Raw genomic sequence first — 23,193 nt, forward strand, 5'->3', positions numbered from 1 at the left:
TTATAAGCTAAGTACTATTGCTTTTTATATTATTTAATTTTCTGTACATTTTTTTGAGATATACTTGTTAGCTAATGCACAGCATATGAGCTGTGACAGGCACGCACAGCACATGAGCTGGCATGGAAAGCAACCCCACAATGCAAAACACACAGTAACGGGCATGCACAGCACATGAGCTGGCATGGAAAACAACCCCACAATGCAAAACCCACAGTAACAGGCATGCACAGCACATGCGCTGGCATGGAAATCACCCCACAATGCAGAACACACTGTAAAAGGCATGCAAACAACTAAGCTCAGCTCCCTACCTTTCCACCTCTTGAGATGCAACAAAAAGGCTCCAAAACATGCTGCAAAAGGCTCCACAACTTGCTGCAAATGGCTCCAAAACTGGTTGCAAATGGCTCCAAAACCTCTCCAACACCTCCACACTGACGTGCTACCCAGATTCCAGTATGCAGGGGGGCGGAGCTATAAACCGGGACACTTGTTTCGTATTGCGAAAAAAATTAGTAAACCGAGGCATTTTTTTTTTACGGATTCTCATTCGTAAACCGAATTTTTCGTTTACTGAGGCGTTCGTTAACCGAGGTTCCACTGTAATGTAACGGGACACCATGGATTACCGGTGGGATAATGGCAAACTTTAGTAGGCGGGCCTAGCTGATTTGCTTTGGTGTGAGCGAAGGTAAGTACGTAATGGTCTGTATCTTTTTGAAGATTAGTCATTTTAAGGTGCTGGTGGTTAGACATGTTATTGGTAGTGAATTCATTAGGTCGTAAGAATCTATAGAAGACTAGATAAGCTGCCGTTTTGATAACAAGATTAGTGTTGGTTTCGAATGGATTGGTGTCCAGAATGTCTGAAAGTGCAGGAAATTTAGGACCGTCAATAGGAAGCCTGGTAGTGGTAGTGGGTTTGTCTAATCGTTGTATGCCTTTCAAAATGTTTTTAATGGGAAAGGTAGATATGACGGGATTTGTGCTAGGGTAGGCACTTAGAATGTGATGTTGAATTCCTGTGAGATATAGTTTTATAGTGTTTAATGATAATTTTAAGGTGGCAAAAGAAGGTAAATGCTACTATAGAGTCTAGCGAATGAGTGTCGCTTACCTGATAGTCTACCGTGAATTTGGTGTAGAGGGTAAATGCTCTATTGTATGCCTGTGATGTGTTGGTAGAGAGTGATGAACTGGCCAGATATCTGCTGTGTGATAAATCTTTCTAGTCCAGGATGAGGTCTTGGTATGAGGGGGTGCTGACCGGTCTGATGTTGGCTGTGGGATGGACTCTGAAGAAAACCTGTAAATTAAATCGAGACAATGTGTCAGTGGCTATATTGGTGCTTCCTGGGATGTGTATGCATGTAATGTGGAATTGCAGTGTAGATGCTAACCATGTTAACCGTCAAATTAGTCTCATAATTTTAAGTGATGAGGATCTGCCCTTATTTATGATGTTGCATGCTGCTTTATTATCGGAGAAGCATTTTACTGCTTTCCCTTGCCACAGCTGCCCCCATGCTCTGGAGGCTGCCACTATCGGGTATATTTCAAATAGGGCAGATGTAGTGTGGAATGAGGGTAGATCATGGGTCTCAACTGGCCAGAAATCTCTAAACCAGGCGTTGCCAAAGATGGCTGCAAACCCTGTATGAGCTGCAGCATCAGTCCATGTGACCGGGGAAGAATCTGAAAGGGGTGGAAGGAACATAGCTTTCCCATTCCAACGTGAAAGAAACCTAAGCCACATATGTAGGTCTGCCTTAGCGTGTGCGTCTAGGGTTATGGAGTTCGTGTCGGTATTGAGAAGAGGAAAAAGGAAGAAGGCACAACAATCTCGAAATGAAAGCCTGGCCTTGTGGAATAACTTTCATGGTGAAGTTTAACGTGCCCAGTAAGGATTGTAGGTCTGTTCTGGTACACGTGTCCTTAGCCAGAAAGCATACCACCAATTCTATGATCTGTTGTACCTTTTCTAACAGTAAACTAGCTTGTAATAAGACAGTGTCTAGGTGGATACCCAGAAAGGTCAGACAGCGGAACCCCTGATGCTGAAAATAGAGCTAGAGTTTTATGAATACTGACTGGAGAGGACTGAGGTAATTTATGGTGAGGAAGTCATCCAAATAATGTAGGACTGAGGGTACCCTTTCGGGTGAACTCAAGGTTCGTGTAAGTGAACGGGACGCAGAGCTGTACCCCTGAAGTCTTGGGGAGGTGAGAGTTCGGCGGTTTTGATCTGCTGTCGTGTTACCGGAACTGGCGGTCAGGCCTAGTTGGAGTCAGGTAAGGCAGGTAACTGGACCAGCGTGGAGCGAGGTCGAGGTAAGTGGACCAGAACCAGAAGTCGAAGGTTCTGAATGAACCAAGCGGTGACGATTCTGATAAGGAGGGGGCCTGAGCTTATAGAGCCGGATAACCCCTCCCACAATTACAGGCTACGCCTTTTTATATACAGAATGTCCTCATTTAGCAACCTACTTGTTTTACGACGGCTCGCACTTACGATCAGGTGTAAGTGCGAGCCGTCGTGGGGATTCCCTGCTCTGGTGCACATGTCTGTGTTCAGGGAAACTTCCCCGAACATAGACGAATGCACGAGAGCATGAAATCCCTTAACTCCTAACTTACCGACCTATTCGTTCTACAACCGGGTCGTAGGAACAGAACCCGGTCGGTAATGGAGGAGTGTGTGTATTATAAATGTATAATATATTATAAAATAATTAAAGCATTTTATAATAAATATGTAATATATATAAGATTTCATTATAAGTGTACTTGAGATATATTCACATATATCTCAAAATACACTTATAATGAAATTCTATATGTATAATATAATATAAAATATATAAAATGCTTTAATTATATTATACATATATAGGAAATAAGTGTGTGTGTGTGTGTGTATATATATATATATATATATATATATATATATATATATATATATATATATATATATATATATATATATATATATATATTTATTTTATTTAAATATAAATAAAAAAACATTTATTTAAAAAAACAAACAAAAAACCCCCCACTAACTTTGTGACTAAGTGGCTACTACAAAAGACTGGACATACCCCATTTTGAATACCGTGGTTGTCTACTTTTACAAATGGTATGCCATGATGGGGTTAATTTTCATTCCTGGGCTGCTGTACGGTCTCAAAGGCAACATAGGCCCAGCAATCCAATCTGGCAAATTTCAATGTACAAACATGGAAAAGGGGAAAGCCCTACATTTGAACCCTGTAAGTTTGCAAAAGCCCATAAAACCAGTACATTGGGGTCACTGTTGTACTCGGGAGATGTTGCTGAACACATATTGGGATGTTCTTTGTCAGTAACATAACGGGAACTGAGAATCCATGCCTAAAGCACAAGGTGAGAGAAAAATAAAACAAAAAAAATGACTACCCAAAGGTTTGACAAAGACTGGTGGTAGAATTAGTGCATGGAAAGTGTTAAAATACCACCATTTGAAATACCCTAGGGTGTCTACTTTTCAAAAATATATGGTTTGATGGGGGTAAATGACGTTTGCCGGCTTCAAAAATGTCCCAAATGCATGATGACCATCTGTGAAAATTCCAAAGAAGGTCTTTTAGCCCCCAGAGAACCTGACATGCCTATATCACTGTACTCAGAATATGTTGCTGAACACATATTGGGGTGTTCTTTGGCAGTGACCCTTAAAGTTCTCCATACATGTATTCTTAAATTGCTATGAGTGTAAAAAAAAAAAGCAACAATTATAATTTTTTAAATTTAGCAAGGATTGGTGGTAAAATAGTTGCATGAACAGAGTCGATTACCCCAGAGATATCAGCGTTAATTTTGATAGAAAAATGGTTTGGAAATAGCAAAGTGCTACTTGTACTTATTGCCCTATAACTTTCCAAAAACATTAAGAACATGTTAACATTGGGTATTTCTAAACTCAGCACAAAATTTAGAAACTATTTAGCATGGGTGTTTTTTGGCGGTTGTAGATGCGTAACAGATTTTGGGGGTCGAAGTTAGAAAAAGTGTGCTTTTTTCTTTTTTACATTTTGTCATCATATTTTATAAAAATTTTTTATAGTAAATCATATGATATGAAAATAATGGTATATTTAGAAAGACCATTTAATGGCGAGAAAAAGGTATATAATATTTGTGGGTAGAGTAAATGAGTAAGAGGAAAATTACAGCTAAACACAAACACCGCAGAAATATTAAAAGAGCCCTGGTCTTTAACGGTAAGAAATTTAAAAAACAATCTTGTCACTAAGGGGTTAAGGGAACTGTATGGTCACCATAACAACTTCAGTGAAATGAAGTTGGTATGCTGCCCTGAGGTACATGATGCTTTCATACCTGAAGGGGTTAAACCATACTCGAATGGTTTAACCTCACAGATTGCTCTCCAGCTTCGGATCTCCCTTTCCCCAGAGGCATTTGGCTTTGAGTTGAGTTTTCGGAAGCGCAGAGTGCTGCCAGGCTGTCTGCATCAATTAGTAGCTCCATGTTCATAAAAACAAAATAACTTACCTTTCTTTGCTGTCAAAAGTACGTGCCTTTTTATGAATGGGGAGTGGCATTGAGCTGTAGGGGGAGGCTGCCTGTTGGGTTGAGTGTATCTAGGTAAGGCTGTTTGCAGTGCAGTGTGTATGGTGGGGGTAGAGTATGTAGTCTGTGTGTGTGTGTGTTTTTTTGTGTGCAGGGCCAGTACAAGACTATTTTGTGCCCTAGGCAAGACCAGCTACTTGCGCCCCCCCCAAGTTGCCAACTTTGTGGGACTTTCTTCTCCCAGCACCTTTGTTTGTCTCTTTTTCCCATTCTTCCACCCCATGTGTTTTTATCTTTACCCCTTGCACCTTAGTATATATTTTTTGTCCCCCCTCAGCCTCTCTGTGTGTCTCTTCCTCAGCCTCTCTGTGTGTCTCTTCCTCAGCCTCTCTGTGTGTCTCTTCCTCAGCCTCTCTGTGTGTCTTTTTTTTTTTTTTTTTAATTCTTTATTTTTGTCGTGCAGGTGATTACAAAGCATAAACGTACGCCACAACAGCGTGCATGAATGGTTAAACATAGGATTAGCAGTGGCATGAGAGGTCTGCACATTTTTGTTTTAAAATGAAAATAACAGGCTGTTTAACAATATTAGGTAAGATTACAAATGTTAGGCTAGACAAGCTTGTGTTCGTAGCGCATTACAAGCAAAAAAATAAAAGATTAAAGTAAATAATAATAGAGAAACTGAGCTTAATAAACGTGTCCTGCTGGTGAAATATAAAATAGAGTACATTGCGCTGGTTATTTAGGCAGGCTAGTGCAGGTGGTTCAGTTAAACTAGACATATGCTAAACATACTGCGTGGAACTAAATAACATGCATGGTCGACTATTATGAACATAGAGTTAATGAGACTAGCGTAATGGCCTACATATTAATTAAAGCAATGTAAGAGGCACAGTGATATATCAGGTAATATATACAATTTAGTGGTCTGTAGCATAGAGACGAGCGTTTAAACATTAAATTGTCTGTGTTTGCTATACTGACACAATATGGTATATGTAGGTTACCGCTTGACCGGTAAGAGCTTGTATTATTTGCATCTGTGATGGAGGCTGCAGTCCCAGAGTTCATGTGGCTGCCCCTTTATCGAGTCCGTCAGCCGATGCCTTGCGGAGTCTTGTGGGCCTCTGGTACTGGTGCATGCTTCGATGCTTGCGTTCTGATGATGTGGGCGCACGGTACCTCTGCACGATGAAGTGGCCCTCTTGTCAGGTGAAGTATAGTCCCGGTTGTGAGTCCCATCTTTTGGTGTGGTCGTCGGCTGCAGCTACAATGTCGGTTTGCTGCTGACGCCATTTTGGGCTTCATAGGCCGCTTCTTCCTTGGTCGGTTGTGGTAGCCTTTGCCCTGTTGGTGCTGAGACGCTGCTGGTAAGCGAGGTGGTGTTTGGCACTGCATCGTGGGGGTCTCGTTGATTTTCCTCGCCTTTGTCTGGTGGTCTCTGCCATTGGCGCGGTATTGGGCCTCTGTCACCCGGGCGGCCCTTTTCCGGTGCTTGCTTAGCCTGGGGTGGGGGTCTGAGTGTGTCATGCCTCTTTTTTGGGTCTCCCCTGGCGGGCCTTGTGGTGTGTCGTCGGCTAGGTTCTTCGATTCCGGTGGCCACATAAGCCTCTCTAGCTTTCTCCAAAAGGAGCAGAATATGTTGTTTAGTCGGACTTCTGTGTCCCTCCAGACTTTGTTTAGGACTGCATTGTGTTTGCCGTCCGCCATTTTGTGGGCCCTACCCGCAGTTTCTATGTTGCTTGTTCGGGTTGTCTGGCTTCCTCTTGTTAGGGGGATCATGTGGGGTCGGTCCGGGATAACCCCCGCCGGACCAGAGGGGGGGGGGAACGAGTGTTCCGTGGCAGTATTCCAGCCTTTCCCGGCGGCAGGAGAGCGGCCGTCTCTCCCGCGCCCGCCATGCTGGGAGGCCTCACCAGGGTATCGGGTGTATGCCGGAGCAATAGTCGCTTGGAGGGTATCGTTTGGTGCATCCCGGTGTCCCCCTTCGTCTGGTAGCCTTTATGTGCCATTTGGTTGCCGTTTTCGTTGCGTACAGTCATTTTTCCTGCCGCCTTTGGCCGGAGCTGTTGAGGTTAACGTCCTCTCGGCTCCTCGGTCAGGCCCCGCCCTCCTCTGTGTGTCTCTTCCTCAGCCTCTCTGTGTGTCTCTTCCCCAGCCCCTTTGTGTGTCTCTTTTTCTTCCCAGCACCTCTGTGTCTTTTGTTGTCCTAGACACCCTTCTGTGTGTCTTTGTTCCCCCTGCCCTTCTGTGTGTCTTTGTTCCCCCTGCCCTTCTGTGTGTCTTTGTTCCCCCTGCCCTTCTGTGTGTCTTTGTTCCCCCTGCCCTTCTGTGTGTCTTTGTTCCCCCCAAGCCCTCTGTGTGTCTTTGTGCCCCATCCCCTCTGTGTGTTTCTTCATCCCCCTCAGCCCTCTTTGTGTTTGTCCCCCCTGTGTCTCCTATAGCCCTTCTGTGTGCTCCTCCCCTCTGCCCTTTCTGTGCACCTCTCCCATCCCTCGGCCCTTTCTGTGTACCTCTCCCATCCCTCGGCCCTTTATGTGCACCTCTCCCATCCCTCGGCCCTTTATGTGCACCTCTCCCATCCCTCGGCCCTTTCTGTGTACCTCTCCCATCCCTCGGCCCTTTCTGTGTACCTCTCCCATCCCTCGGCCCTTTCTGTGTACCTCTCCCATCCCTCGGCCCTTTCTGTGTACCTCTCCCATCCCTCGGCCCTTTCTGTGTACCTCTCCCATCCCTCGGCCCTTTCTGTGTACCTCTCCCATCCCTCGGCCCTTTCTGTACCTCTCCCATCCCTTTGCCCTTTCTGTGTACCTCCCCCCCACCCCTGTGCCCTTTCTGTGTACCTCTCCCCCCAACCCTCAGTCCCTCCAAGTGTCTCTTTAACCGCCCATCCCCTCCTTACCCCCAGACCCTCTATGTGCCTCCTTAAACCATCCAGCCCCTCTATGTGCCTCCTTAACCCACCCAGCCCCTCTGTGTCTCCTTAATACTCCTAGTTCCTCCAAGTGTTACCTTAACCCCCCAGCGCCTCCATATGTCTCATTAACCCCCTCAGCCTTTCCTTAACCCCTCTGTGCCAGCTCACCTCCATATTGTAGCGTGGTATAGCTGCATTCCGGGCTAGAGGAGCTTGTTTCCCTCTCCCGGTCTGACAGGAAGCAGTTTGTCGCTGTCAGACCGGGGAGATGGAAACTAACTTCTCTCCCGTGGTCCACGCTAGGCCATGCTACATTGTGAGACTGACAGGAGGGAAGCTCTGTCTAGGTGGCTGCCCATCCCGCCTAAGGGGTGCGTTAGCCCTGTGTGTGTAGATAGGGGTTAAAGTGTGAGTTTGGGGGGATAGGGGCTCCTGGTTTGGTTGGTTTGGGCGGTTTGGACTGTAGTGTTGTGAGGGGGAAATAAGGGCTGTTGTGTGCTGGGTAAAGAATCAGAATGCTGCTGTGGTATTCCATGGCAACGCTCTTATCCACTCCAGACCGTCTGCACCTGGTGAAGATGCTGACTGCAAGCTCCCTGGCCTCCTCCTATGCCATCCTACTGGGATGGCTGACAATGAGTGATTGCTGTTAGCAATCACACTCCTATCAGTAACAGTCTCCCAGCATGTACTTGCATCTTGAGATTGATATGAGTGTGATTGTTGTCAACATGTTCAGTTAATGCCAGATTTGTGTAGAAATTGTTGCTTTTTCAAACCTTGAAAAATGTACAGATAATTGGCACCAGTTATTGTCAATTGGACCAAAAGGCAACTGATAATCTGTATCGGCATTGAAAAATCATATTGGTCGATTCCCTAATAGTAATACAATCAACATGTGCTCTTGAAAAAGACCAGGTGGGGGTCAAAACGTTGATCAGATAAATGTGCTGTAACTTTAACATATTAAATCAAACTCTTTTTTTTTTTTACAGTGGAAGACTTGTGAGTGCATCTTTATTTTTTTAAATATATATATTTAGTTCCCTTATGAACACAAGTTGTAATACTTCCTCCACATCTGTTAATTTTTAGTGCTGGCTGAATTAGAGTCCCTGGAATTTATAACAACTGTCTGTCTCTAAAACTTTACTTGAGTGTATGCCATCTGGTATTGATTATCTTCCTATGATATCAAGGAATCTGGATGTTTAAGTTTAGGTTCTTACGTCTATTCTTTTAATGATTTATGAAGAGTTTTAAACAGAAGCAAAAGTGTGTTCTTGGTGTCTTTAGATTGTTTGTCTGTTTTTCTTAGGGTCTAGAAAACTTGATTTTTTTTTGTCTTGATAGTAGTGAAAGTCACATTTTATTGTAGTTAATGTGCTCTTTTTTAGACTTATGCATCCGTATTTGGAAGAATGACCAAAAATGTAGGTTTTCAGTCGTTTAGTCAGCATTTGAATGCAAATGCATCAATACCCATATTTCCTCATGAACAAATGGCTCGCCAACTGAATTCTGTTTGCTGCCATTCGGCCTTTGCAGCAAGCAGTGGCTGCTTTCTCTTTAGCAGACATACCTCTACACACTCCATGACGAGTGGGGCGTGAGGGGAAGGATTAAACTATTTTATACCTTCCCCCTGGCCTCTGCTTGCCATGCGACATTGGGATCATTGTCCTGTAGAATGACCCAATCTTGGCCAAACTTTATCTGTCGGACATATGGCCTCACATTTGACTCTAGAATACTTTGGTATACAGAGGAGTTCATGGTTGACTTAATAACTGCAATGTTCCCAGATCTGGTGGCTGCAAAACAAGCCCAAATCATCACCTCTCCACCACCGTGCTTGACAGTTCTTATGAGGTGTTTGTGCTGACATGCTGTGCATTATAGCCAAACGTCTCCACTTTGATCTCATCTGTGCAAAGGACATTGTTCCAGAAGTCTTTCTTGAAGTGGTTTGTTCAGATGTAACTTTGCAAACCTAAGCGTTGCTTCCATGTTCTTTTTAGAGAGAAAGAAGTTTTGTCCTGGCAACCCTAGCAAACAAACCAGACCTGTTCAGTCTTTTTCCTATTATACTGTTATTGTAACTGCTAAAACTTTGGCTGTTATAGAGATGGTCAGACTTGTTAATCGATTAATCAAGGACATTTGATCAGTAGCATCTTTCTGCTACTTTGCCTCTAAATTCCAAAGGAAGCAGTAAGGGTTTACTTTTTTGTCCATAACTGGCTTTTCCATTTTAGCTTTATTTTATTTTTTTTCTTTCGTATTCTGCATTTTGTGTATACCATATAAAAGAGGCATATGGAGGCACTAACCTAAAGTGTTTTCATTGACTATTCTTTTGTTTAGCAGAATAATGGAGAGAGTTGCTGTGACGTTACTAACCTAAATATCATCATGGGATGCGGTGAACATTCAGATTTAAGCAAATTCATCTCTAGGTAAGTTTTGTGTAATATATAAAGAGTACAAATATAGAAGTACAGTTGTGAAACTGTTTTGAAAATGTTTGTTTCTGGTCACAAAGGCAAGAAATCCTAGGATGAACTTCAATCTATTGAGAGACATATTGATGTTCAACATTTTCTCATCTTTCCACGAGCAGAGTGTGCCACGTTACGAGGTGGAGGGTTAATAATCATGGAAAGGAGGGCTAGTCCATCTCCAATAACTGTAAATTTGCTTGATCATTTAAAATGTTCCTTTTATTTCTGTTTTGTTTACATTTACATATTGGCTATCTTTGTGTCATGGCACACAACAAATTTTGCTTATACAGATGTTTATGGAAACCTCAGTATCTCAGCACAGGGTAGTCCTAGCTCTTTGGACCACAAACTGATCTCTAAAGCACATTATGTGGCGCATACTGTATACATATATGAAAATGTTGCACATTCTTGTTACTTAGACTTAATGTAATGTTCAAATTCACTTAAGTTCCAGTTTGGTCAATTTAAGAATGAGACTTGAACCATTCCAAATATACATTTTTGAAGGTGCCTATGTAAGTATAGTGTGCATGTAGGATATATCAGGTTTGAGACTTTAAAAAAAAAAAAAAAAAAAGTATTGTTAGAGGGGTGAGAGTGGAATTTAACATCTCCCCTCACTTTCAGTTTGAATATCTCTGGTGGGAGACCAGATAAGAACCTGAACGTGTATAAGCCCTCTTATGTACAATAAGGCTTTTAAAAATATGAATGTCAGTAGTATGTTTATTAACAAAATGCAAAATAAGTAAACAGAAAAAAGATCTAGATCAAATTAATATTTGGTATGACTATGTTTTGCCTTCAAAACTGCATAATTTCTTCTAGTTACACTTGCACACTGTTTTGTAGGTGTAAGATTAGGTAGGTGTAAGGTAACTCAATTCCGACGCACCTGCATACATTGTACCTCACTACCAGCCATTCAGATACATGCTTCATTTTATTGGTTCGTTCACCAACTTTGATGCTTCAGCGACCATATCGCATTGGTCCCAGCTGTCCAGGTGCTTGCATCATTCTATTGGGTAACTTTACAGTTTTGTATAACCTCACCTCCGTTTCAAACATCCAGGCACATCATAATTTTTAGTCGGTCGCATTTGTGTTTGTCATATTCTGGCTCCTGGCATCACCACAGAGGGCGCGTGAGGGAGCAGGAAGATCATCAGCACAGGCAGAGCTCCCTCGCTGCCTGCCTTCTTCCACACTCCATTCCGGTATAGTGCTGCAGAGTAGGCACTTGCCGTCTGGGGTAAGCAGGTGCCTACTGCCTTGCTACATAACCACTGTTCCTGGGGCGCCCACCATCGGCCTGGTCCGTGCATTCCCCCCCCCCTCTCCTGGTGCCTGGGTGCACTTGCCCAGGATTGGCCTTACCCTGTAAGGTTATAGAATTAGTTCTTTATCTCTGATACTTATTATTCCCTATTAAGTGTTAAGCCTAGCAATTCAAAGGTGTGTTAATAACCTTGTCTATCTTTTCTCACTTTGCCTTTTTTTTTTTTTTTTGTGCAAAGTGGTACATATGATTGTCAAGCGCCACAACAGCGTATGTATAGAGTTAAACAGGTTTAACATTGGCACGAGTGTTTGCACATTTTTAAATATAAACAAGTTGATAGAAACAGACTTAACATAACTGATGGGTTACTGCTATGTACTTAGTATGCATGTGGAGTACGAGCACATTGCCACAAATTAATGCAGTGATGTACATCCTAGAGAGCATACATGACTGGGGGAAACAAGGTAGGGGATTCGAAAACAAGAGTCATCAGACATGAAGATTAGTAAATAAAGTAGTTTGGATTACATAAACAAGCTCATATATGTACTATATATCCACAGCATCTAGGCATGTTATAGCTGTACACTATTTTTGATTAGGCTAGGTAAAGCAAGATTTAGGTAACATAATTGGTGTGATTACTCAAGGTTAAGGTTAGTAACATTCAAGCTGATCATGCATGTCTAAACGCTATACTGTGTATAGCTTGTCAATGAAGAAAAATATAGAGATATGCAGGTAGACGTATTCATTCTATAAATTTAAATTTTTCATGGTGTGATAACTGATAAGGGAGACTCTTGTCTCAAGCAAACATTCATAGAAGATCATAACTGATTAAAAAAAAAAAAAAAAAAAAAGACATAACTGAGATAACATTATGACATGTATTTTACCACAATAACCTTTTGTTCTGAAAGATAGGAGTTAAGTGTGGAGGTGTAAGTACCCAGTAGGTGAGAGGGCATCAGCCAGAAAACGGCACTGTGAAGTATGCTGCATGTGTGGGTAGCAGCCAGAGTTATGGAGAGTGAGTCCACAGTCTCCCGATTCCAGCAGTTGGTAGATCAGAGGGCAGGGGTATACAGGAAGACTTCAGGCTCTGGGACCCAGGTGAGAGCCAGCAGGTCTGGTCAGAGACCGGGAGCAGGGCTCTACACGATGTCTCCGGCTCCAGCAACGTCTGAGACCTCTGTGCTGCTGTCACTGCAGGTGAGTTCTGCCTCTTACGTCTCCGCCATTGTGGGACCCTCACTGCAGGTGCTACCGTGGATACCCAGTGGAGCTTTGATTTCTGGCGCACTAGCCCAGCCGGTGCTTGATATAGTTGTTGGTTGGGAGGTCCAGGTGCTCCACGCAGAAGTCTCAGTCGTTCATGCTGGAAGTCAGGAACGGACCTCTGCAAGTGTTGCCTTGAAGGTAGGGGACGTCTGACTCTCTCTTTCCCGGCTGGACGCCGACGCCTTTTTCGGACCGGCCGGGTAGCTGTGGCCCAGACCCCATGCTTAAATTCGGACTTTGGGACCTGAGGTGTATGGGTAGGTAGTGTGGGAGGCCCAGCAGCGTGCATGCGGGCAGCCAGCCTCTCCCAAAACAGTTGGAAAGTCTTATTTAGTTTGCCCAGCACATCCAGCTCCTCACAACATGGAACCGAGAAGCACACAGCCACCGCCATTTTGTATGCCGCTTAGTGCTTAGGCTTGTGTACCAGTGTTGTGCCTCTGCAACAGGGCTTCAGCTCCACTAGTGACAGACAGGTAAAGCTCAAGTGCTGGCGCTGGGGGGGAACGGGAACCCTTACTGCGTTCACTGTTTCCAGTAGAGTGATCAACGGGGAGATCGGCCGCCTCTCCCACATCCGCACCCACAGGTAGGCCGCAACACCACTTCGGGTTCAGGCTGCTTGCACGCTGCAAAAACACTTCAAAGAAAGGCAGAGTCGTTTGTAGGGTGTCCCCAGCTTGTAGGTTGTCAGTTTTTTGTGGCAAAACCTTGCTTTATACGTGTTAAGCAGGTTTCTTAGACAGAGCTCTCTCTGCATGCGACCAGTCAGTTTGGCAGCCAGGCCCCGCCCCTCACTTTGCCTTTTTATGTTGCTGACTTATATTTTGTTTCAGATCCATTCAAGGATACGGACAGTAGGTTGTTTCAAACATCTTGGAGAACTAACCACCGTTCTTCTGTCCTCAGTTGCTTCTGTATCTTTATGTAATCTCAGACTGACTTGATGATGAGATTAAGGCTCAGTAGGAGTCTTTTCCATCACTTTCAGGTTCTTAATCAGATCTAATCCGATCTCTCCCTGTTGGTATTGCATGATGGATAAGTATTTGCCTGTATTTCTCAGTATTGAAGAGACCATTAATTCTGACCAAATCCAAATGCCATTTGCATTAATAAAGCTCCAAACCTGCAATGAACTTTCATCATGTTTCACTGTTGGCTGCAGACACTCATTCTTGTAATGCTCTCCAAACCTTTATTGAGGAAACTGTCTTCTGCTACAGCTAGATACTTCATATTTTGACTCTCATCTGTCCAAAGCACCTGCTCTTATTTTCCTATCCTCCAGTTCCTGAGGTTTTATGCATAGTTGAGTTGCTCAGGCTTGTTTCCACGTCGGAGGTATGGCTTTTTAATCAACTACAATATGAAAACATTTGCAAAGGTGTTGGCATCACAACTCATGCTGCTGCTGAGCCCCTTCATCCACCCCGATCAAGAAGGCTTTATGACTAGAAGGCAGATCTACGTGAACACGCGTGGTAATATCGATCTTGTTTGGCAGATGGTAGATTCAGGTCATCTATCTTTCTTTTTTAGGCTTCCCGAATCAATACATTGTGGCCGTTCAGTCTCTGTACTCAAATGTAACTGCTCAGACTGCCATTACAGGTGCTTGCCATACCCCTTTTTTAAATTGGGAAACGAGACAACACAGGGATGCCCCCTATCCCCTCTTGTGCTTAATCTGTCCCTAAAGCCCCCATTGCATAAATTTAGACAGAACCAACACATCAAAGGGTTTACAATAGCAGGTACTTGGGTATCGGCATATGTGAATGACTCTTTTCAATTAGCCATTATTGGTCGGCAAAGTTCAGTATAGAAAAGTTAAATGTACACTACAGTCACCAAAACAACTTCAGCTTAATGAAGCAGTTTTGGTGTATAGATCATACTCCTGCAGTTGTGAGGACTTCAAAAGAAATATCAAAACTTAAAATAAAGAAAATAAAGAAAGGAGTGGTAGCTGAGGCGTTAAAAAGAGTCACTGGTGGGGGCGAGGCCTGACTGTCAAGCTGGATGGCAGCAGATTGCATCGGCTCCTCTGCAGACAAGCTATTATAGTGACTAACTTACCCTATTGTCATCCACCACTGCTGGTCTAGGTGAGGAGTCCTGTGGGCACAACTGTCTGTAGGTACCAGCTTTTGACCCGCTTGCGGTAGTTACCAACCGACGACTGAACCTTGTGGCCTGGTGTGTGGTGTGTGTGGCCTTGGCGGGAGACGTGGCCGACCTCCCAAGCCTAATTTGCACTGGCCTTGATCTCAACAAGAGCCCCGTACTTCCCCTCCACCCCCTCCCCAGTGGGGATTATCCCAGTCCCTGCTGGACTTGTTAAGCTACTCACCCTGCGCTGCCTGACTCTACCCCAGCTATATTCGTGAGCGCGTTGCTAACACAAAATGGCTGCTGCACTGGAATTTCCCCAAATGCAGGCACCATAGGAGAGCCAGACGTGGAAGACTCTTTTTGAGGCCAAATTTGATAAGATATGCCAGGCATTCTAGCTGAGAATTGAAAGTAGGCATCAAACCTCCAATGCCCCTGTTGATCTGCCGACACATCCTGCTGCTTTACCGCATGGCTCTTCTTCTAAATCGGCGGCCCACTCTAAGCTATCTCGGACCCACCTACCCTACGGGTTACTCGTGAACCGGAGCTCCTGGGGAACCACAATCCAGCTATCAGGCGCACAAGGATCCTTGGACAGAAGGGAACAGCTTCCATTAAGGCCCGGGTATGGAGAGCTGTGGGGCCGCAATATGGTGCCATATCTATCTGCGGGAAAACCATCCCTCCCTCCACGTACCTGAATGGGACCGAGGAGACATAGCTGTGGAGCTGTACCTCACCCTGCGGCACTCAAGCATTACAGGGCATGACATGCAACAGCAGGCTGCCCATGATCACCCACCAGCTTCTCCCAGAAGCCTCCCAATATCAGGAATTGGATGATTGGGAACTCCTGCGCAGAGGCACACCGACCAAGATATGGTCTCTTGAATGTCATCTTGTCCTAACGTTTTATTTGCTTTTGACCTGTTGTCTTTTCTCCTTATTTTTCTTTCATAATGGTTAGAGTGCTTCCTAGTCCTCCTCAGTCCCAGTGGTAAATTTAACATGCGTGCAACTTAGAAGCTATCCTTGACATAATAGATAACATAATATAGATTTTGCCTGCATGTTTATTACGTATCACTTTTTAATATACCTTAATTGCACACATTGTATCCTGCCTGCATGTCTATTTGTCTCTACCTCTATATATCCTTAATACTGGATACAATTTAAGGCATGTTAAACTCGCTTGTTTATTCTAAAAATCATAAAATTGTGCAGCTCCACAGAATGTCATGAAAGTGTTACTACTATATGCTCCTCAATATCTTTGTTATCGCCGCTCTGGCATTTATTGCTTGAATATGATTTTCATGCACACCAAAAATAAAGGATATATATATATTTGTGTAAGGGGCAAATAGCCGTATATGGAGTAAGGATCCAGCATAAGCATAGGATAGTATAAAGGGAGCAAGTCTGTTGTGGTGTGCCAAGACCGACGATACGGTAGGCCTGTAAATAAAGAGGGCCCACCAAGGAGTAAGAAAGTAAAGTAAATGGAAAGAAAAGAGAAAGTGTTGAAATGAGGAGTGGGTGGGAGGGTCATTCTGATGCTGACCTCAAGCGATATGAGTCAGGTAAGGGGTCCCTTATATAGGGGAGTGAATTCATTTAAGCCCCTCCTACAAATACAGGCAAAACGGCCTTAATACTTGTGTAAGGGGCAAATAGCCGTATATGGAGTAAGGATCCAGCATAAGCGTAGGATAGTATAAAGGGAGCAAGTCTGTTGTGGTGTGCCGAGACCGACGATACGGTAGGCCTGTAAATAAAGAGGGCAAAAATGAATAATCAAAGATTTAATACAGTCAACAAATATATACAAATTAACCAGACATTTCCTTAAATGCATTACAGTATTTAATTTCTGGAAGGATTTTGAAGGTAAGAATCTAGGACCGAAAGTGGACACCATTTGTTGTGTGTAGGAAAGTATGTTATCTCTACTGTTGGTGCGTGTTGACTCGTTTCGGAATGTGGTAGAGCCAATAGGTAATGATATATGTGTTTACGTACGTGGGATCGTTAAAGACAATGATCTGTCTGAGTGGTGGTGATGGTAGTGGATTCTCTGGCCTGAGAAAGGCATAAAAGGCAATGTGCATGGCTGGTAATGGCCGACTTGGTAGTATAATTGAATGGTTGTAGATCTAATCGGTCCGATAAGGATGAAAAGGTGGATGGCTATTGGTAATCTCTGAGAGGAACGTGGGGGAATGGATTCCTGAAAACCTCTAAGTATATTCTTGTCTGGTATGATAGCATGAAGTTATGGTAGTTTTAGCCATAGGTTATCCTGTGTTGTTGAATGCCTGTAAAATATATAATTAATGGTGTGTGAGATAGTTTAAGGTGGCAAAAAGCAAAACCTAGGAGAAATGTTATGACACAGGTTGAGCTATGTCGTGTTCCAATGAGATTCTTTAAGCCAGATGAAAAGCTGTGTTATGCATTTTAAAAGTATGGGACGAAAGTGCTAGGTGGGATAGTGCATGCTATGCTGCATCAGTATGTCTAATCCATGATTTTGTCTCTGGAACGAAAGAGTGGCCATGACTGTATGGGCGGCTGTAGGAAGCGTATGATGAACATGCCTGGAATATAAATGAGACAATTGTCAGCAGGGATGGATACCCCCCGTCTGGTACATGAAAGTAAAAGAAATGTGATAAGTTGCCAACCAAGTGAGTTCCCCAGAAATATCATGACCTTATGGATGTGTAGTGGCGTTTGTTGATGATATGACATGTGCTTAGTTGTCTGAGTAACAACGGATTTATGACCCTGACCATGATTTACCCCATGCCACAGCAGCTGCTACAATGGGGTATATCCCCCAAAGGGGCTGAGGTGGTGGAAAAATTTCCAAACCTGGATGCCATGGCCAACAGCTCCAAAGTAATGGTTCCCGGTAGATCGCTGCCAAACCTGTGGTAGACGCCGCGTCTGACCATCTGGTCGGAGAAGTGTCAGACAATCCTGGAAGGAACATGCTTTTACCATGCCAAGTGGTTAAGAAATCCCCCCCCCCCATGTGCAGGTCTGCTGTTGCTGGGGTGTCTAGGGACATCCTCTGATCGTCATGTTGGAAGTGTGAAAAAAAGGGGAAAGTACTCTGGATGTGAAAGTGTGGTCTTGTGGTATGATTGGAATGGCAAAATTAAGGAACCTGGTAGGGATTGTAGTTCCTTGCAGTTGTAAGTACTAAGCAGGAGGTAGTGATTGATGTAGTTGAGAATGTTCCCTATTTGTCTTGTGGTAACTTGCGTGTATGGATGCCGACTCAAGTCGTATGCCCAGTAATGTAATGATAGTGTCTGGGCCTTCTGTTTCTTATGGGGTACTGGGATGCCCAAGTGGTCAACCAGACTAAGCTGCCGTGAGGCTTCTAGTTAAAAATATGTTATCTTTGATCAGCAAGAAGTCTTCTAGATAGTGTATGACTGTAAGGCTTCTGGATATGTTATCATAACCAGCACAGAGTATCTGCGAATATTGATAGTAGGCTAATCTGTAGCCCGAAAGTTGAGTGGGGAAAGGATTGCCCATTTTATGCCATGTAAGTGCCAGTGTGTAGGGTAGATGGTAGCCGTTTACTGCGTTGATGATATTGGTCTTACTTAACCAAGCTTCAACCCATGCTTGAGTGATAGCTGTAAAGGTAGATTAATCATGTTGTATAGTAAGGAAACTCCTCAGAGGGTATGAGGGAGTTGAGACTTGGGGTAGCGGAGGTGTGTGGTGCCAATAAGTCTATGGTTAGTCTTTGTTTAAGGGAAGATTTCCTTGTGACAATACCAATGTGTTTGTGTTTGGTGCCATGCTGTAGATGGTGGAGATTGGAAGACCCTCTGCAAATCTTGGCTATGAGTGTGTTTACAGCCAATGGTTCTGTTGTGCTGACTGTAAGTGAGGGCATGCTATATTCCTTGAAGGTGTATTTGATACCTGTATGGGAGCCCTTTGAAGCTCCAGAGCTTTAGTAAATCTACTACAAGTCTAAAAGGGTGATGAGTCAGGAGTGTTGAAAATGCATTGGTGTGTACAAATGGTGAGTAAGTTATTTGTAAGTTGTATTGGGACAAATGGTTTGTCATGTGCCCTGAACCATTTGAACATATATGCAACAGTCTATATGCAATGCAACTACTCATATCAATTGTCTCTGGTAGTTCAGAGATGCTGGTACCTGGAGCCTGAGAGTGCTCGTCCATTTGTTTGGGACAAAATCCCTTCTGTATGGGTACCTGCACAAATAAACATCTCTACATATTCCAAATGCCAACCTAACCAAGGGATGGTCAGTTCCTGATTTACCTGGAATCCCAGGATCTGACCATCACAGATACATCATCCTACATATATATGCCTTGCTTCCCCAATGAGCTGGGATCATACGTGCAGGGCTAACGTCTTGTGTGTCATAAGAATTGATTGTACCAGGTAACCGGGTTTCGGTTGGTGCTGCTTGTACAGTAAATGAAATACAGGTCTAAGTTCGTTATGTACAACACGTAGGGTTATTAAATAAATCATTACATTTTACACATTTTAGTGCAAAATTGGAAACCATCTTTGGCTTGGCTATTTTGGCTTAACAGGTGTGTCTCTTAATTCTGCAGAATTCGTAGCTAAATGTATAACCCTTGTAGCGTATCAAAATTACATTTTTTATTTTGTTTTACTCACTTTTTTCCAGGACTGAAGAACGAAAGAGTTTATTGGCCTTTTTTCGCACGCTTTCCAGCTTTGCAGAGTGGGGTGCATATCGTAACAATATCTTTGCCCAATTTAAGGTAGGACAGTATTTTTGAATTATTTTTTTTTTAACTACTTCACACCCACGCACTTTTTGTTTGAAAAACGTATTAGAAAGACTCTTATTTAAAACATGAGATGGATAGCTAGCACATAAATGTTTCCTAAAGGTCTATTTTGTGTGCTTTTTGAACAAACTTAAAAATATAAAATTGATATAAATTTACGTACTTGTTTCTCATTTATTTGTACATCCTTTATAGAAATGTTTGGGTAATCATTTAGCTTTTGACTGTATCAATTATCCATTGTCTTGCAATATTTCACACAGGGACTGAAATGTTAGTATAAAAGCAAACATAAATAAAAATGGTCAAATAGCTTTTAGGTATTTCTAAAAAGTCTGATGGCATTGCTAACAGTACAGTTCGCTACAAAATGGAAACATGATCTAAATAGAATGTATTTGAGCATGATGTCCACATACAGTACGTACAGTTAAATCACATAGTTCTAAAATAATGTAATTTGCTAAGTGCTATAGCAATTATCAATTTGGGAGTGCAAATGTGCTGGTAACAATGAAATAAGGTAACTCATTTACTGCTCCACGCTCCCTGATTGGAGGAATAGTCAGACCCATTGAAACTTCCTTTACTGTAAGAAAAAGGGGTAGGGCTTTTATTGTCCACACATACATACTAAGATTTAAATGAGTGAAATTCGTTCCTAGCTGTAAAGGACACTTCCTCGTCTTTCAATGGCTTATCTGGTTTAAAATGGTTGGGATTTTCTATATTGTAGTTGGAATTAAATATATTGATTGTCCATGTTGCGTGTTCCTTTTCCCAATCCCCCCGTTCCTGTCTTATTGTTTGCCCAGCAGTGCCGTGTCCTATTGTTCAAGGGAGTCTTCCAGGCCAGTTTAAACTGGCTGGCCTGCCACTCCCATAAGTCTACCATGTGCTCCACAGCTGCACAGTCCTTGCTATTGTCTGTCCTCACTCCTTTCTTGTTAACACAATGCTCCATCTGTACTGGTTGTAATCTAATCAACCTTCTTAATGTGATTGGTTGCTATCTAACGCCCATACTGCTGTTGGTTGACCAGTCCTCCTGCACTATAGTAGCATTCCTGGAATATCAGTGAGGCTATATATAGGTATATTAAATTTCATTAAGAATTATGAAAAAGTATTCTGCTCAAAAGAGCAATAAGCGTTAAACCCAGCACCATAAACGCAAGTTGTGTCTATATTTTATGCATTTTGTCTTGAAGTTAGTGATCGCTAATTTGGAATACTACAGTATCACACCAAAGGTGCATAATTCATTGTTCTGCTATAGAATATTGCTGTTTAATGTCATTTGCGTAGTGCATGTATGGATTGGCTACCTGGTAGAGATCGTATCGTGAATTTCATCAGGAGGGGGGTTAAATTAGATTTCTAGGAATTGGGGATTGACTGATTATCGGTTTTGCCGATATTCAGTTTTTTGTTGTTGTTTTTTTTTAAAGTATCGGTATCGGACGATAATGAATGGGTGGACCGGCGCGTCCATAAGTCGGCACAAGCGGCTGCCTTAGGGCGCACCAGCCCAGGGGGCGCTAGATCGGAGTGACCGGTGAGGTAGGCGCGCACTGTGTATGGAATTGAAAAATTACAACCAATTCATAGCTACAATATTCATTTATGTGGCAAGCAGAAAGGAGAAGATGAAATCAAAGATTTCTATTTGGATTGATGCTGGTCTGGAACACAATGGGGAAGTCACTTATTTTTTCTATAGGTATGTATTCCCCTCCACATATACCACCTCTGGGCGGGCTTGGAAACATGAGATCAATACAGGAGGTATAACTCTAACTGATGGGCAAATGTTCAGTGTGCTTACAAGATCTAATTTTAGGTAAGTTGCCATCTTTCCTTGCCGGAGCACCCTCGGGCAGAAGACACTGTTACTTTTAAAATCTAAGTGAGTAATAATTGTATTTGGATGGGTTTTTCTCCTAATGTGCTTGAGGGACTAAGGCACCACATTTATAAATTGTCTTGGTGGTGACAGCGTTATGAGATTATTTATGTTTTTATAGTTAAGTGTGGTTGGTGTTAAGGATTTTTTTAAATCATTATTTCCAGTCTAGTGCAGGCAAATTGTGAATTTTAACCCTTTTACCACCAGAACCAAGTCGCACATGCACTTGGAGTAGGGTGCATTCGTGACGCACTTTATCTTAGCTGGATTATTAGGTTGTACTATGTGACTATACTCCTGATTTCCTGATTTGGTTTCTTTTCAAATGGTAACTAATGTTATAAAACATATATGTAATTTTTTTATTTGTTATTTTTGTATTATGAATGTGTTTTTTAGTTAACATTTTAAATATAATTAAATTTAAAAAAAATATATTTATTGGATGCATGTAATTTTCTCAATTCTTTCTCTTTTGTTAGTCAAACTATAGATTATTATTACACTTTATAGTATGTTTATTTTTGTGATTTACACACTTACATTTGGAGATAAATGTAAGATCTAGTGCAGTGTGTTGTCGTGGCTCATTGCTATTTGTATATATCACTTTAAATTTGAAACAAAAGAGTGCGCATTTACATTGTAAACTGCTAAAACACATTTTGTGTAGATTTATTTTAACAAACTTGTTATACAAAGTATGCAACACAACATTGGCATATTTCCTGCAGGATTTTGGCTCAACCAAAAGTCTTACTATCTTGTACAATTTCTCAATATTTATACATTTAATAAACATGCAAAAATGGTCATTTATAGTGTATAAAAAGTTACATTGGTAGAGAAGGTCTAAAATCTGTTGCATATTTACGGTTATTGGCAACATTTGAAGCAAAACCAAAGTGTATTCAACAGATTTTGTGGCCAAATCTGTGAATTCTCTAAATACTTAAAATGTTCTGAACAGTTAGTGTTGGCCCATGGCCATATAATCGTTACCACCAGCATCATGCGAGCAAGCAAAAGCCAGCTTCACATGCATTTGATACTATAAAGTCAAATAGCTACAGTAATTATTGGAAAACATTTTGAAAATACATTTGTTCACAATGAAATAGGCATATTTGTAATAATTGACGACCACAACATGACTGTAGGAAAAATCGCCAAGCAATTAATGGCCCTAGTGATTTGTTTAATCCCTGAGATGGCCATCTCTTCACAGACCATCATTTATTGGACATTTTCTTTGTAGTTGATATGCACTCTATTCATGGTGTGATTCAAGTGATGCATTTCTGCTATGGAGCAGTAGAAGGTTTCACAGACTCTTAATCAGTTCATTTATGCTGCAATTGCTTATATTCAAACATTGTAATACACAGATGATTTGAACATCCTAGAAATGTTCTACTTAAAACTGCCAAAGACACTGCTTAAATTCTTGCAAAAGCAGCCAAATTGAATAAATTCTCCAAATATATTCTCCAGGTATACTTCCAGTTTTGCTACTGTTGCCTCAAATTTAAAATACTCTTTGTTTTCCTGATGATTCTCGCATTAGTAAATAACTTTTAAACTGTTCAACAAAAACTAGAGAACTTAACTCTGCCGTCTTTATTTAGGCAGGTATACTTTCTCACGTGGTAGTACCATTGCTGTGAACATATTATTATTCTTGAATACCTCTCCAATCACAATTCAACTCACAATTTATAGAATTTAAGATGGCTTTCAAAAAG

The 23,193-nt window shown here is 42.2% G+C and overlaps 1 protein-coding gene across 4 annotated transcripts in view; it reads left to right on the forward strand.

Moving 5' to 3' along the window:
* The window catches only part of CENPP (centromere protein P), a 348,698-nt gene that overhangs the window by 23,315 nt on the left and 302,190 nt on the right, over positions 1 to 23,193 (forward strand). For 3 of the 4 annotated variants that reach the window (XM_063426482.1, XM_063426483.1, XM_063426484.1), the window contains exons 5-6: positions 9,869 to 9,960; positions 19,413 to 19,509. In XM_063426482.1, coding sequence (XP_063282552.1) covers positions 9,869 to 9,960; positions 19,413 to 19,509 — 189 coding nt within the window. The remainder of the gene's footprint in view (positions 1 to 9,868; positions 9,961 to 19,412; positions 19,510 to 23,193) is intronic. The other variant, XM_063426485.1, reaches the window with a different exon arrangement.

This window comes from Pelobates fuscus, chromosome 7 (assembly GCF_036172605.1).
Source record: "Pelobates fuscus isolate aPelFus1 chromosome 7, aPelFus1.pri, whole genome shotgun sequence".
NCBI classification, from domain to species: Eukaryota; Metazoa; Chordata; class Amphibia; order Anura; family Pelobatidae; genus Pelobates; species Pelobates fuscus.